This window comes from Chiloscyllium plagiosum, unplaced genomic scaffold (genome assembly GCF_037043375.1).
Source record: "Chiloscyllium plagiosum isolate Xiang-an unplaced genomic scaffold, Cpla_swu_hap1 HiC_scaffold_5, whole genome shotgun sequence".
NCBI lineage: Eukaryota > Metazoa > Chordata > Chondrichthyes > Orectolobiformes > Hemiscylliidae > Chiloscyllium > Chiloscyllium plagiosum.
This window is the reverse complement of record NW_028270143.1, coordinates 66641277-66657281: the sequence shown is the minus strand read 5'-3', so window position 1 is coordinate 66657281 and position 16005 is coordinate 66641277. Positions and strand designations below refer to the sequence as shown.

Here is a 16005-nt window from a genome sequence, read left to right as displayed (position 1 = left end):
ACCACACTCAACTCTGCCCCTTGACTCCCTTTAATTGTTGGCATTTTACTCCTGTCTTCCACTGTGAAGACTGACACAGTCTTTATTAAGCTCTTCAATTATTTCCTTATCTCCCAACATGAGCCTTCCTGCATCAATTTGGAACAGCTCAATTTCTACTTTTGCCTCTCGTTTATTTCTTAAGTATTGAAAGAAACTTTTATTTTCATTTCTAATATTACTGGCTAGCTTACCTTCATACTTGATCCTCTCCTTCCTTATTTCTCTCTTTGTTATCCTCTCTTTTTGTAGTCTTCCCAATCTTCTGATTTCCCAGTGCTCTTAGCCACTTGATAGGCTCTTTTTTTTTGTATGATACATTTCCTGACTTCGTCTGTTAGCCATGGCTGTCTAATTCTGCTCCGATCCCAGATCTATTCATAACCTCCTCCGATCTTTCACCAATTTGTTGGCCCACCAGTGTTATCCAAAATGCTATCCAGTTCTACATGTATACTGTCATCAAAACCTACTTCACCACTGGATCTCTCAATCCTATCACTGAGAGTTAGTTTGCTCATTAAGCATCCAATTGCAAAGCCACATCTTCTCCAGTTAAATGTGAAAAAGATCTGGCCTCCAATTCTATTCTGCTCCTTTGTTGCTGTCTCAGCCTTTTCTGGACTGTTTACAAATGTGCAGCCTATTTGATCACAGACTGAGTTTCTGACCTTATGTCCTCTCTCATCACAAAATCTCCCCTATTTCTACTTCTGTACCATTGTTCTTTCCTGCCCTGCCTGAGCTGATCAGCTACTGAACCCTTTATCCATGCTTGCGTTATCTGCAGAGCAAACCCATTTGAATCCACTTCTGGCTGACCATCCATCATTTCTATGAACATTTTATCCAAAGCTCTGCCATTATCCTAAACTACACCAGTATCTTTTTCCTATCTCCCTATGCTTGATGACCTACTTTAGCTCCTGGTCTAGCAATGTCTCTTTAAATATTTATGGTCATGTTCCAGTCACCTTATGGTCTTAATAATCCTGATGTCTTCCACCCTGTCGCTTCTCCACCCCTAATCTCTTTCATATCCAGCAATACTTTAGGTCACAATCAGAAATTGTGCCTTGAACCATTTTTTAAAAATTCATTTGTGGGATGTCAGGGTCATGAGCTGACCAGCATTTATTGCCATTCCTATTTGCCCTTGAGAAGGTGGTGGTGAGCTGCCTTCCTGAACCTCTGCAGTCCACCTGCTGTGTGTTGACCCACAATGCCATTAGGGAGGGAATTCTAGGAATTTGACCTTGCGATAGTGAAGGAACGGTGATATATTTCCAAATCAAGATGTTGAGTGGCTTGGAGGGGAACTTGAATGTGGTGGTGGTTCCCATATATCTGCTTCTCTTGTCCTTCGAGATGGAAGTGGTCGTGGGTTTGGAAGATGCTGTCTGAGGATCTTCGGTGAATTTCTGCCCTGATTTCTGGAATTCCCTCTGAAAATGCATGCCATTCTATCTCTCTCTCCCTAATATCTCCTCTGTTCTATCAGTAATTATTTCGTTTGATAATGATCCTGTGGCACACCTTGTGACATTGTCCTTCATGGAAGGTATTATATGCATTTAAATTGTTGCTGATTTTGTATTGAAAACAATAATTTGATTTTACTTTCTTAATCTGACATAGCTGGAGAGCCATCTATTTTTTGTCACAGTATCATTAAGTGACATTTTTTAATTAATTAACTTTCCATATGAGTGCTAAAGTTCTGCCTAACCATCTTATGTTTCTTCTGTTTGCAGACAACCTGACTGGAATGCAATATTACACGGAACCTGGAGCACCTGTTGCTAATCCCATTGCCTCAACGTATCAAATTCAGCCAAATTTTCCTCTACTCAATCCAGCGTATCCACCCCCGCCAGCCTACTGCAATCAGCCACCCCCTCCGTACGAGCAAGTTGTTAAAACCTCAAATAAGGAAGGCGAAAGATAAATATCAAGTTTCAGTAAATATCACTTTATAGACTGGCAGCGTCTGACCCACAGGAGAAGTTTCGGAGAGATGCAAATCTCTGGGCGTAAACACTTAACCACAGTTCATCCCAGAAATTGCATTTAGCTTTGATGCCTTTTTCATAGATTAACATACCGTAGACCCTCCAGCTTATGTGGTCAAAGCTTTGTAAGAAATAACATGTTCTGTTTCAAAAATGGGAATCTAAGATAGGGAATTGTATAATCTTCAGTAAGTAAAAAAAGTCTAGATTTCTGTAGAAACTTTGTTTTAAAAATAACTGTTGTCCTTGGAAATGGTTTATAAGTAAAATTTTAATCCTCGTTTAACTCTTTATTTATGGCTGTTTTGGTCAAATTAAAATAGAAACAAATTGTTTAATTAGTTTAACTGGACTTGTTTATTAATAATTAATGTATAGTTGCTAAAAGACACTGTTAATGTGAATCCTTTTTAATAGGCATATTGAATTTGTCAGCCAATCTCAGACTTCTAAAAGGTTTATGATAAATGGAGGGAATTTGCATTGAACAATATGTTGTGAATAAATAAGACAGACATTTATTTTAACCGATAAACTTTTTTCAAAAAATTATACATTTAAATTTCAGTCCTGTTCACATACATTAGCCTCATAAAGGTTGCCTTTAGATGAAATAAGTTTTGTACAGAAAGGTTTAGATATATTTTCATGCAGAATTCAGGTTAATAAAGGGTAGGTAGCTCGTGATACTGTTTCTTAAATATGACATGATCCCATCTATATTATTGCAGTGAATGGAGAATGATTTGGTGTTTTGATATTGTACTTAAACCATAGGTTTGTGGATGAATACATTTCATTAATTTGTTTCCGGTGCTTAATGTGTTTTTAGTTTCTTAGCACCTTGCAGAAGAATTTTCAGAGAGGTGAATTCAGCGCTGCAAATAGGGAGGAAAGCCTTAAATAATTTCCCTCAACAGTAGTTCAATGCTGCTCTGAAAGCTGAACAACTCCATTTTCATTGTAAGTCAGTAAAATTTTAAAAATCTCCAGAGAAGTTATTGTTCCAAACATTTTTAATTTTGTCAAAGTGTCCTGCTTTATTCATGAAATTCCAGACAGATTTTGCAAATTAATTATGAGAAAAGGTTTTTATGTGCAAACAGGTAACTTGGATTTTATTTAAAGTTTCGTATACGAATTATTTTAAATTTAAATTTTCCATTATCTTTAATACGATTCTTAATTTTTTAAAAATATTACTAATGAGAGACAAACAGCTATACTTCAACAAACTATACTTCATTAAGGCTATATAGTCACAACAGCGTCCTTTATTAAAGGAGCAATTTTGATTTTTTTTTAAATGAAGAATTGCACTGTTCATGTGTGTGGTGTATTACTCAATGGAATATACATAACCATATTTTAATGCAAAGAATTAGTATTAAGTAAATTTACACTGTGCTAACAGTTGCTGCAATAATATGCACCAGTAAGCAGGATTTTTCAAAACAACAATACTTACAGGTTTTCATGTTTTACCTCTTCCTAAATAGATCACAAATTCTTATGTGTAAAATGAATTATCCTCACTGCTAATAGTCTAATCCTATATTTGATGATTCTGATTAGAAACCTGTGATAAAATGATATGATTGGAATAAAAAACATGTGTATATGTATTCAGTACATGGTAGTGAAGCAATATATGTTTGCATAAATCTAGAATAATGGCACTGATTAGATTACTGTATGAGCAAACTGAAGCCTTATTGCGGAAAGAATGCATTGTTGTTCATGGCAAATGTGACATGCAGGTTTACTTGGATGATAAAAGAATCATTATGACAGGAAAAGCTTGGAGATCTGAAGGGAAAGGTTGGAGTTTATTGCATTACTCTCTCTGTCGGCCAAGCATAATGGATCAATTGGCTTTCCTTAATGCTGTAGGATTCTCAATCTTGGGAACATATTTTCTGTTCACCAGAAGGCTACAGGTTAATGCAGTAGAAATGTACAATGTTTTCCAAAGGTGTGTGGGATTAAATGAGGATAAAATTTGATTTTGTGCTGCTGTTTGGGAGTTGAGTGCATACCTTTGAGGATCGAACAGAATGGCAGCATATTTCTTAAATGGTGAAAGGTTGGGAAGTGTTTGTGTACACAGTCCTTTGTAATGAGCCTCTAAAAGATTGCATGTTGTGAATCAGTTGTGTTTAGCTTTACTAACCTCACAGCTGGATATTGTATACTTAGCTCAAGAAGGACACACTCGCCATAGTGAGAATGCAATGGACACTCACCCAGAATAATCCTTGGGATAACAGGATTGTTTTAAGGAGAGACAGTGAGGAAGCTGAGTTGGTATTTTCCAATGTTTCGAAGAATGAGAGGTGATTTCTTTGAAACTTATTGAATTTTTACAGGACATGGCTCTATGGGTGTAGATGAGATGTTTCTCCTGGCTGCTGAGATGAGAATTGGGGATATACAGCACAACCTCAATTATCCGAACGAGACAGGTGGGAAGTATTTTGTTTGGATAACTGAGAGTTCGGAAAACAGATTGTTCGGATAATGGAAAGCATTTTTAAGCGACCTTGAGATCTTGATTGGATAATCCAAAATTTGGATAATTGATGTTCAGATAATCGAGGTTGTTCTTTGGTCTCAGAGTAAGGTGTAGATTATAAGATTGGGATGAAAAGGAATTTTTGGAATTCTCCACTCCAGAGGGTTGTAGCAGTTCAGTCATTGAGTTTCATGACAGAGATGGTTGATTTCTGCAGACTAATAGCAAGAGATATGGAGATATCATGGGAAAGCAGGGTTGAAGTTGATGACCAACTGTGATCTCATTTAATGGCAGAGTAGATTCACCACTCTAAATGGCCAATTTCTCCTATGTTAAAACCTTGGCAGTCTGTACACTTTTCTGACCATTGATGATTGTAAGTGGTCTACCCTAAATTTGTACCTGGGGCAGGCTCCAAGTAAATCAGTGCTAATCAAATGTTTTTTATGGCTGAGGGCAGAAAGGGAACATTTTTCCCCAATTTTTAACTAGTGAAGAGCAATTGAAAATGAGAAAAGTTATGAAAGAAAGGAATTTGGGTAATGGCCAGTGTTTCAAATTGAGTCTGCATACAAATAATAAAATGAATAATCTATTTGATGGAAAATGTCACATAAATAGATCAGAAGTGGTGCTAGCATGATGCAGGTATGGTAGACTCGATGAGTTTTACCTGTGCTAAAGTTTCTATTATTCTAGTCCTTACATGAATCCACAGTAGTCATTATTTGAATGTGCATGACTAAGTACTTTGTTGCTGTTTGATGGCATTACATTCAAGGTTAATGTATTTAACCACTCCTGCCAGTATGCAATCGATAGTTTGCCATTATCTGACAGTTTCTGGAAATGCAATGAATTTTACAACTTTATACTTCTATGCACAAGCAATTTGAACAAAGGAGTTGGTTGAAAATTCTACAAGTTTATCAAATAAGACTATTGTCTCTGGTCATTTCTTCAACGTTCTTTCCTTCCACCTCACCTCAGTGATAATTTCTTATGTGAGATTAGTTAATCTGAGTGTGAACAGGCTACTTAAATTATAGGAGATTCTGATACAGATAATCCTATCTTCACCCAAACTCAACACATGCTCTTTCATCAGGCATCCATTCTTTGGAGAAATGACCAAATGGAATATATCATGAATTGGAGACAGAGCATGGAGACAGTTTCACTTGCAAACATAAATAGAAATTGCCAGAGAAACATCAATTCTGATGAAGAGTTACTGGACTCAAAACATTAATTCTGCTTTATTCCCACAGATACTGCAATTTCTGTTTTTGTTTCACTTTCAAAGTACTTACTTTCCTTTGTCTTTATTGCTGCCTCTGTGTGTACCAAAGAGATCATTGTTTTGCTGATGTCCGAGTGAGTGTAAGTTTTGGTAAAGTAACTAGCTTCCAGTTGTGTGCTGTTGTACATCATTAGTTTTGCCTTTTCATTTGAAAACCACAGGCTGATTAAACAGTGATTGGAGGAATGCATCATGTGACTTGCCATAACAATAAAACTTTTGGTGTAGTCACTTTCAGTTTAGGAAATGAGCCATTTTAGTATTAGACGTGAACAACTAAAATTGCAGATTTTAAAACTGTAAAACAGCTTGTAAGAAACAAGGAATAATTAGAACTTCAATCTGCACCTTCATGCTACAGGGGGTGAATCAGGTTGGCTTTGAATTTTCCTGTTTCTGCACCTGTGAAGGTGGAAGGTGTAATGAGAAAGAATTGGAACTTCTTCCTGTGTCATGGTACAATTGAGATAGTGACAGAGTTGAACAGAAAACAAAGAACAGTAAGGATTCTGTTATTAGTGTTAGGAAAACAGTGTTATAAACTGTATTACACACTAAAACCTGAGCAGAAAAGCCAATTTGGAGAAATCTTGAGAACCTTAAATTCATATTTTGAGTTATTCTACCAATGTTATTTTTGAATGGTACATGCTTAACAGCAAAATACAGGGACTTGGGGTTGGTGGGGGGATATTGATCAGATTACAACTACATGCAGGTGTCTAACAGGACGTTAAAATTTGGAGATGACTGAAGGATGATCTCATCAGAGGTGCTGTTAGGAATAGATCCTGCTGTGATAGCAGGTCTGTTGAGAGAAGAGAAACTGACTCGAAGAAATCTATTTACACGTGCGGAAGCTCTGAGGTTGCGATCCCAGTTGGAGAGTAGTAATGGGAGAATTGATGAAGCTTTGCATGATACCAAGAGACAGTCCAGACCTAACAATAGAGCCAACTACAAAATGGAAAAAGAGTATAAATATTTCCAGCAGAAATGTTGTAGAGAATCATGTGACAGGAAAATAAAAATTTCCAGCATAAGGAAAGCAGGCTTTTAACTACAAGGAGCTAATCACTTGGCAAGTTGTGATTGTTGCTGGAGTGAAGAAAAGCAAGCCTATAAATTTGGCTACCATAGAGATGACACAGAATGATTCTGATGAATTACTCCACATGTGGAACAGGTCGGCACTGTCTCGCCTAAAGGTGATAACTGGTCTGAGACTGTTAGAATGATGACTGCAGAAGGCAAGAATGAGGTGACCAATGGCCAGCAGTGCTGTGAATTATCATGAGCTTCAGCAATCTGTTCAAAGTGGTTCAAGATGGTGACCTAAAAGTGAACTCATTGAATGTAAACTTGAACTTATATGATGGAACAATGCTCATTCCCAGAGGACAAACAAAGCTCCAATACCTGTGCAATGGGAAGAATGAAAATCTGCAGTTCCAATTAGTAAACATTCAGTTGAAAGATTGGACTGGTAGCCTTCATTTAACTGAAGAAATTTATAAGATTTTGCAGAGCTCCAAATCTTTGACTGTTGAACAGATTCTAAAATAGAGAAAGGATATTTTTGCTGGTCACCTTAATCTACCTGCAGAATATCACCTGAAGTAAATGAGAGTCTGAAACTCACTTGGTGAGAAGGATTCTAGTTGTCATCAAGTCGAGCCTGAAAGACAGGAAGGTGGAACTAGTAAAGAAAAGAATAATGAATGACATAACAACTCCTGCCAAATTGGACTGGTAGCATGGTGGCAGTGGAAAAACCTGAAAAGTTGACAATGTTAATAGATTCAAAGGATCGGAATAATGCTCTAAGGAGATTTCACTACCCCATGGCAACCCAAATTCCCAAGACAAAAGTGTTTACCCTAGAGGTGAAGGATGGATGATGGTTTGTGAATATGAATGTAACCATCAATTTTCGGGCAGCATGGTGGCTCAGTGGTAGTGCTGCTGCCTTACAGCACCAGGGACCCAGGTTTAATTCCACCCTCAGCTGACTGGAGTTTGCACGTTCTCCCCATGTCTGTGTGGATTTCTGCTAGGTGTTCAGGTTTCCTCCCACAGTCCAAAGATCTGCAAGTTAGGTGGACTGGCCATGCTAAATTGCCTATACTGTTCTGGGATGTGTAGGTTAGGTGCGTTAGCCATGAGAAATGTAGAGTTTCAGGGAAACAGTAGGGAGAAGAGTCTGGGTGGGATGCTGCTTAGAGGGTCAGCGTGGACTTGTTGGGCTAAATGGTCTGTTTCCACACTATATGGATTCTATGAATTTTCTCTAGGCGCCTTGGGGAATTTCAGGTTGTTACGATGTTGTTTGTCATTTCTACTGTTCTGGATGAGTATCTAAACGAGTCAGTGACTTTCACATTCAGCATGGTAATACAAAAAGAACAGCATTTCATGGAGCTGAGAAAGGAACGTCATCCCAAGAATGAGCAGAAGCTATATAAATAGCAAACAAAACTCTTTTGTACCACTTAAGACCTTAATGCTATAAGGATTATGGATATTTTGACAGTATAAAACCTAAAACTAAGGTATACCCTATTGCAAAGGCTAGTGGCAGGCTGGAGGATTGTAAAACTTTCAAACATGAACAAAGGGTTACTAAGACATTAATAAAAAGAGCTAAGGTAAATTATGAGGGAAACTAGCACAAAATATCAAAAAGGATACCAAAAGCTTCTATAGTTATATAAAAGGAAAGAAATGCCAAGGTGAATGTTGATCCCTTGGAAGATGAAACTGGAGAGTTGATAGTAGGGGACACTGAAATGTCAGAGATGCTAATTCGATACTTTGCCTCAATTTTCAAGATGGAGGACAATAGTGCCAATCCTAATGGAACGGGCAAGTCTGAGGCAATAAAAAGGGTATAACTTAGAACAATCAACATCAAGAAGGTGCTCAGCAAACTATTAGGTTTAAGGGCAGGCAAGTCCCTCAGACCTGATGGCCTAGGTTATTAAAGGGAGTGGCAGCAAAGATAGTGGATCCATTGGTTAAAATATATCGAAGTTCCTTGGACACTGGAAAGGTTCCAGTGGATTGGAAAAATGCTAATGCAACATCTTTATTCAAAAAGGGAGGGAGGCAATATGGGGGAAGCTGCAGACCAGTTTAACATCTGTTGTTGAGGAAGTGTTAGAATCAATTATCAAGGAAACAATATCAGGACATTTGGAAAGTCAAAACACTACCCATTAAAGTCAGCATGGTTTTATGAAAGGCAAATTATGTTTGACTAATTTGTTAGAGTTACTTGAAGATGTAACAAGCAAATTAGATAATGGGGATGTATTATATCTGGACTTGCAAAAGGCATTTGATAAGGTGCTGCACTAAAGGTTGATTCATAAGGTTGGATCTTGTGGGATTAGGGGTAACTTATTAACTTGGATAGGTGACTGGCAAATGAACAGAAGACAAAGAGTTGGGATAAATGGTTTTTTTTCTGGATGGCAAGAAGTAGCTAATGGGGTGCCACAGGGTTTGGTCCTCGAACCCCAGCAATTTACAGTCTATGTTAACATCTTTGGAAACAGGGATAGAAGGCTCTACAGGCAAATTTGCAGATGACACAAGAATAGGTGGGACAGTAATTTGCAATGAGGAAGTAAGAACCTTAAAAATGGATATAGATAGGTTAGGAGAGTGGGCCAAAGTGTAGCAGATGGAATTTAACGTGAATAGGTGTGTGGTCATACATTTCGGTTGGAAACATGGGAAGGTAATGTATTATGTGGATAGGAGAGACTTCAGAATGCTCCGGTAGAGAGAGATCTGAGTGTCCTCATTCAGGGGTCACAAAAAACTAGCATGGAGGTCTAACAGATATTAAAGAAAGCAAATGGAATTTTGGCTTTTATAGCTAAAAGGATAGAATATAAAGTTAAGGAAGTATTGTGGCAACTATACAAAGTGTTGGGTGAGCCCAGACCTGGAATATTGTACTCAGTTTTGGTCTCGTTATTTGAGAAAAGGTGTAGTGGCATTAGAAGCAGTTCAGAGGAGGTTCACTAGATTGATTCTAGAGATGAGGGGTTGTCGTATGAAGAGAAATAGAGTTTAGGCCTATACTCTGGAATTTGGAAGAATGAGGGAAGATTGAGGTATTGAAGATGATAAAATGTATGGATAAAATAGGCACGGAGTGGATGCTTCCTGTTGTGAGGCATTCTCGGACGAGAGGTCATAGTCTTAGGATAAGGGGTAGGAAATTTAAAACAACGTTGAGAAGAAACAACTACTCCCAAAGGGTTGTAAATCTGTGAAATTTGCTACCCCAAAGTGCAGTGGATGCTGGGTCAGTGAGTAAATTTAAGAAAGAATTAGATTTTTAATGGGTAATGGGGAGAAGGCAGGAAAATGGGAGTGAGGAGCATATCAGTCATGATCAAATGGCGGAGCAGACTCAATGGGCTGAGTGGCCTAATTCTGCTCCGCTACCTTATGAACTTACAATGAATGACAAAAGTGGGATGGACTAGGAAACAAAGTTCTTGTTTGCAAGTGATCACATTGTTTATCCAACATGTATATTGGGTAACTTGGAGATGCAGGTTATCGTACATGTAGTTATTTTTGTTTGCTTTATGAGAACGTGGAAATTCAGAAATGCGTTGGCACAGTGTACTCTGACTTTCTATATTCTTGTGATCTGTAGTTGCTTTCAGTTCAGGGAAAGAAGTTGTTAAAGCGTTCCCATACAAAAAGTAGGAATAATTTTTTTTCTTGTCTGAGGAAGGACAAAATGGACCCTAGCCTTAATTTTAACTTGCATTATTTCAAAAGCTCTTAGTTGCTTGATTTTGGAAGCAAAGATGGAATTTATTTTACATTTCAAATTAATTGCAGACATGCACTGGTCTACTGCAGTTTGAATTCCAGACCTCCATTTTCAGAGTTACTAAACTTAAAATTTCATCAACCATCTATTGAGGCAACTTTGTACCTTTTGTAAGATTTTGAATTTAAGTTGTTTGTTAACTCCTATGGGAAATGAATTTGGAGCACATGCGTTTTCATTTACCTTTTCCCTATGCTCTTGAGTGACTATTTCAAAGTGAATCACACTGTTCACAGAATTGATTTAGTAAATTTAGAGTTGTTTGTGTCCTATTTTTATTTCAAGCATTTTGTTTTTTGAAGAGCATTGCTTTCAAATAGAATACCATTTAGCATAAAAATAATAAAATACTAAAGTGAATGTTATGCAGCAACAATCACATTTCTATAAAATTCCTGTCCATCCATGATTTGTTCTGTAATGTACAAATTCAAAATGGCAGTGCCACAGTTTAGGTTGTTGATGATAATTTATAAACCTCAGGGCCTCCATTAAAAGTTTGCAGTTTACTACCTTATTTGTAAAAATTAGTTGAAGATACAATTTTAAATAAATTGTAAGTTTAATAATGCTACCTTTGGAGATCTAACTATCGGTCTGAATTCCAGTCTACGGTATTTTTAGATAGGAGTGGAACTCTCTAGTTAAATGTCTGTCAGAGGTGTCAACATTGAACTTTACAAATTGAGATTTCATAAACAGGGTTTTAAGGATGGAAAATTGAAAGATTGATTGACAGATATTCTTAGTTTCCTGGAAACCAGGTTAGAATGGAGGGCAAAGAGTGCATAGATGGAAATTTATGGGTCAAGTTGGTCAGATTTGGTGTTCATGTAGTTGAAAAATAAATGCATAATAGACTGAGTCCAGTTAACGTCAGTGAATTCAAGAAGGAAGTTAGGAAAATGCCTCTTTTCAGTGTCTGCTGTTGTCATCAGTACTTTTTCACATTTCTCCAGTTCATTCCTGTGTGTAGATCCCTTGTATTTATCAGTGTTTGCATTGATCTATGCTAATTATTAATCTATTCGTAAAATTTAATGTTGATGTAATTAGAAATGTGGTATTAATTGGAACTTGAATTTTAATAATCAGTTCGGCTATTTTGGTTGTGCAGTGTTGCTTTTCAACAACTTGGCATTTCTATCAGGCTTGTAGCCTTGAAAGTAACACCTTAAGATACCTTCCACAAGTATAAGGGAAAATGAGTGCTGAATCAAGAAAGGAACATGGGATGACCATGAGGTTGGAAAAGAAGCAGATTTTAAAGAAGGTCTTAAAGAAAATGGGTCAATTAAGCAAGAAGATTTCAAAGCATGCCTTTAGTTGTTGACATTGGCTACAATTGATAGGGTGATGTTAGAAGCTGATGTGCAAAAATGTCAGAAATGGTGCTTTGGGAGGGAATGTGAAAGGTGAGACCACTAAGGAATTGAAACATAAACCTGAGAGTTTTAAAGTTGAGGCTTATCTTTTGAAATTGGTACATATGTTGGTTAGATTTAGCTACAGAAAACTACCTTGGCATTGTATCAATATTGTAGGCTATGTAATCTGCTAAACATTAATGCTTATTTTACCTCAATAAAAGAACGTTTGTGTGCATTTTATCAGTTTCTTCGATTCTGTAATTATCTGCAGCAACGTAAGAGAAAAAAACAGCAATATTTCCATTTGTTTCATGAGGGACATTTAATAGTATTTACAGTTTGGAATGGAAATCCAAGCTGCCGTAAGTATTGCATGTTGTATGAATATTGTTTGGAGAACTGTCGAACTTATTAACCTGCAATCAAATGGGAAACATTTTATTCCTTGATTTGAATGTTTAAAAATGTGTGCCTTTAGAAAACTGTGTATTGGAAACAGCTGGAATTTTGAGTCAGGTTTGAATAGCTGCTAGTAGCAAGTATAGTTAAATTAGATTTTTAATTATCTTTATACTGACATGACTTATGGTTTCAATCATTCAATAATTGCATATTCTATTCATGTAACTAAATGGCAGTGAGCTTTAATACATTTTTATTATTGCTCAATTACATTTTTGTGGCTGTGTTCCACTGGAGTATCCCAAAAGGGCAGAACATGCAAACAAACAATTTACAGCTGCATTCAGCCATTCTCATTCTTGGTCAGACTTTGCTGACAGCCAGATCTTCTGCTCAAAGTAATAGAGAACTTCAAGATTATATACTAAAAATACTAATAAACGTACAACTCTTAAAAACTTGTTTGGCAGAGAGGCGATTGCTGCTACTAATGAGATTTTATTAACAGCACCAATTTCTCATTTATTTTGTACTTCTTCAACCCTAAAAACCTAAGTTAATATCATTTTCTGTATTAAATGTGTTCTAACTGAACATTATTCCTGTGACATGCATGGTTGTAGCATTTTTGTAAGAAACCTTTATTGAATGTCACTGAAAAATTATTTGGGAAGTTAACTGAAAGAAAGACAAAGGGTATGTATTTATATAGTGCTAGTTACAGCCACAGGACTTCCTAAAGTGCTACAACAGCCAATGCAGTCATTGTTTGATTGTAGTCAAATCTAACAACCCATTTGCCTGTTTTGGATGATGATGACTGAGGCTGCAGAACCCAACTTTGAATGTTACCATAGAAATTTGTACATTCACTAAAGGGCAGAAGGTGACCTGGATATATTTTTTTTCACCCAGATACTGTACCTCTGACAGTACTCTATCCAACAGTGTTCTGATCTGTCAGCCTAAGAATGCATCACTTTTGAAGGAGTGAAGGGATGCTGATTTGAATCTACTATTCTGCATTTTTGTTAATATGAATTCTGTAGTAAACGAAAAAGGAGTTGCTTTCTCATGAATAAGAAAGCTTTATGTTTGACTAAACTGAAGGATGAGAATTAGATGTAGTATAGTGTAGTGTCTGGGATATCAGAGCATACTGAGTGTAAATGTCAGCCCGATTTTTTATGTTCAGAAGATTCAGCAACTGCTAATTTATACATTTGATAAGTAAGAATACAAACCCAAGATTGCAAGACCCTAGTCTGTGTATTCTTCAGTGGCAAATGCAATGCACCATCCCAACTTTCCAAAGGTTACTTCGAACACCTCAAGGTGGCCCTTTGAATTGAACCACAGCTGTAACTTGAGAATCTATAAGGGCTTCACTAACTTTAGGGTCTTATGAAAGTTGGCTGTCAAAATTATTCAGTGCCACAGAGATGGATACTATTTTAGAGAATCTAATCTTTGAGGTAGTGATTACAAGCCAGTGACCTAAAGTCATCCCTGGAACAATTTTTCTAAAATTCTTCTGCACTCTCTCCAACGTGTCCATATCCTTTCTAAAGAGCGATGACCTGAACTACACACAGCTGAGGCCCTGTTAGTACTTTACACAGGTTCAGCGTAACTTCCCTGCTATTATTTTCTATGCTGCAATTAATAAGTCTAGAATATAGTACACTTAACTGTTGTCTCCATCTGTCCATTCACCTTTAATGCCTTATGCACATTTACACCCAGGTCTCTGCTCCAGGATACTCTGTGTTAATACACTATTTTACACAGTCTCTCTATTATTTTCTATATCTGAACAGAAAACAAATCTAATGGCCTTGTATGATTATTCTATCTGTCATAAACATCTCTGTATACATATCTTTCCATTAAGACAACAGGGGTTTGTAGTGACAAAAACAAGTACTAGAGAAACTCAGTCAGTCTTGGCAGCATCTATGGAGTGAGAAAGAGTTAACCTTTGGAGTCTTGCATGACTCTTCACAACAGAATGGGGTTGTAAAATTGTGTATTTATGCAATAGGCAGGCGAGGAGGAGCAAGTGGAACAAATTGTGAAAGTTCTCAGAGCCAAATGATTTGCCAGTGGGAGTGAAGGAAAAATAGAGATGTAAAAGGGGTTCAACTGAAGGTGAGAAATGGAGAAAATTGTCCTATGCTTGATATACAGATGCCAGAGGCATGTTTTTCCCTGATTGGGGAGTGTAGAACCAGAGTCCACCGTGCCACTACTATAGCAATATCCGAGGAATCCAGAAGAAGAACCATCAAGAAAGTGAATAGGTACTGAAACTAGCTCTAGTACAAAAAGAATGTGTTTCCTGAGAATCTCCTTTTTTTAACCTCTGTGGCTGTTCCATTAGTCTCCGTGAGACCTTTATTTTTGAATCAGCCAACATCAGTGACTAACCTGTTTTAGTGTCTCTCTATATTGGTTTATCTCCTCGATTTGAAACATACAAGGTTCCTCATGGTAGACTGGTTAACAAGGTTACTTCATACAGAATACAGAAAGAACTAGTTATTTGGATACAGAATTGGCTCAAGGTAGATGACAGAGGGTGGTTGTGGAAGGTTGCTTTTCAGAATGGAGGCCTGTGACCAGTGGTGTCCCAGAAGGATCGGTGCTGGGTCCACTGGTTTTTGTCATTTATATAAATGATTTAGATGTGAATGTAGGTATGATTAGTAAGTTTAGAGATGACATTAAAATTGGAGGTGTAGTGGACAGTGAAGAAGATTATCTCAGTACAACGGGATCTTGATGGGCCAATGGGCCAAGGAGTGGCATATGGAGTTTAATTTAGATAAATGTGAGGTGCTGCATTTTGGAAAGGCAAATCAGAGCATGACGTATACACTTAATGGTCAGGTCCTGGAAAGTGTTTTTGGACAGAGAGACCTTGGAGTGCAAGTTCATAGTTCCTTGAAAGTGGAATTACAGGTAAATAGGATAGTGAAGAAGGCATTTGGTATGCTTTCCTTTATTGGTCAGTCCATTGAGTAAACAAGTTGGGTACTGGACATGGATTAGGCCACTTTTGGAGTATTGCTTGCAATTCTGGTCTCCCTCCTATAGAAAGAATTTTGTAAAAATAAGAAGGGTTAAGAAAAGATTTACAAAGATGTTGCCAAGGTTGGAGAGTTTAAGCTATAGGGAGAGGCAGAATAGGCTGGGGCTGTTTTCCCTGGAGTGTCAGAGCTGAGGGGTGACCTTACAGAGGTTTATAAAATCATGAGAGGCATGGATAGTGTAAATAGACACGGTCTTCACCCTGGAGTGGGTGAGTCCAAAACTAGAGGGCATAGATTTAAGGTTATGATTTGGAGGAGCTGGTGTTGGACTGGGGTGGACAAAGATAAAATCACACAACACCAGGTTATAGTCCAACAGGTTTATTTGGAAGCACTAGCTTTCGGAGTGCTGCTCCTTTCAGTGGTTGTGAAGCAGGACTGTAAGATACAAATTCTGTGTCT

General features: G+C 37.4%; 1 protein-coding gene across 2 annotated transcripts in view; it reads left to right on the top strand.

The window, feature by feature from the left end:
- vopp1b (VOPP1 WW domain binding protein b) overlaps positions 1-12341 on the top strand; it is a 74544-nt gene extending 62203 nt beyond the window's left edge. For both annotated transcript variants that reach the window (XM_043690149.2, XM_043690150.2), the window contains exon 5: positions 1794-12341. In XM_043690149.2, coding sequence (XP_043546084.1) covers positions 1794-1987 — 194 coding nt within the window. In that variant the 3' untranslated portion in view covers positions 1988-12341. The remainder of the gene's footprint in view (positions 1-1793) is intronic.
- The last annotated feature ends 3664 nt before the right edge of the window (positions 12342-16005 follow it).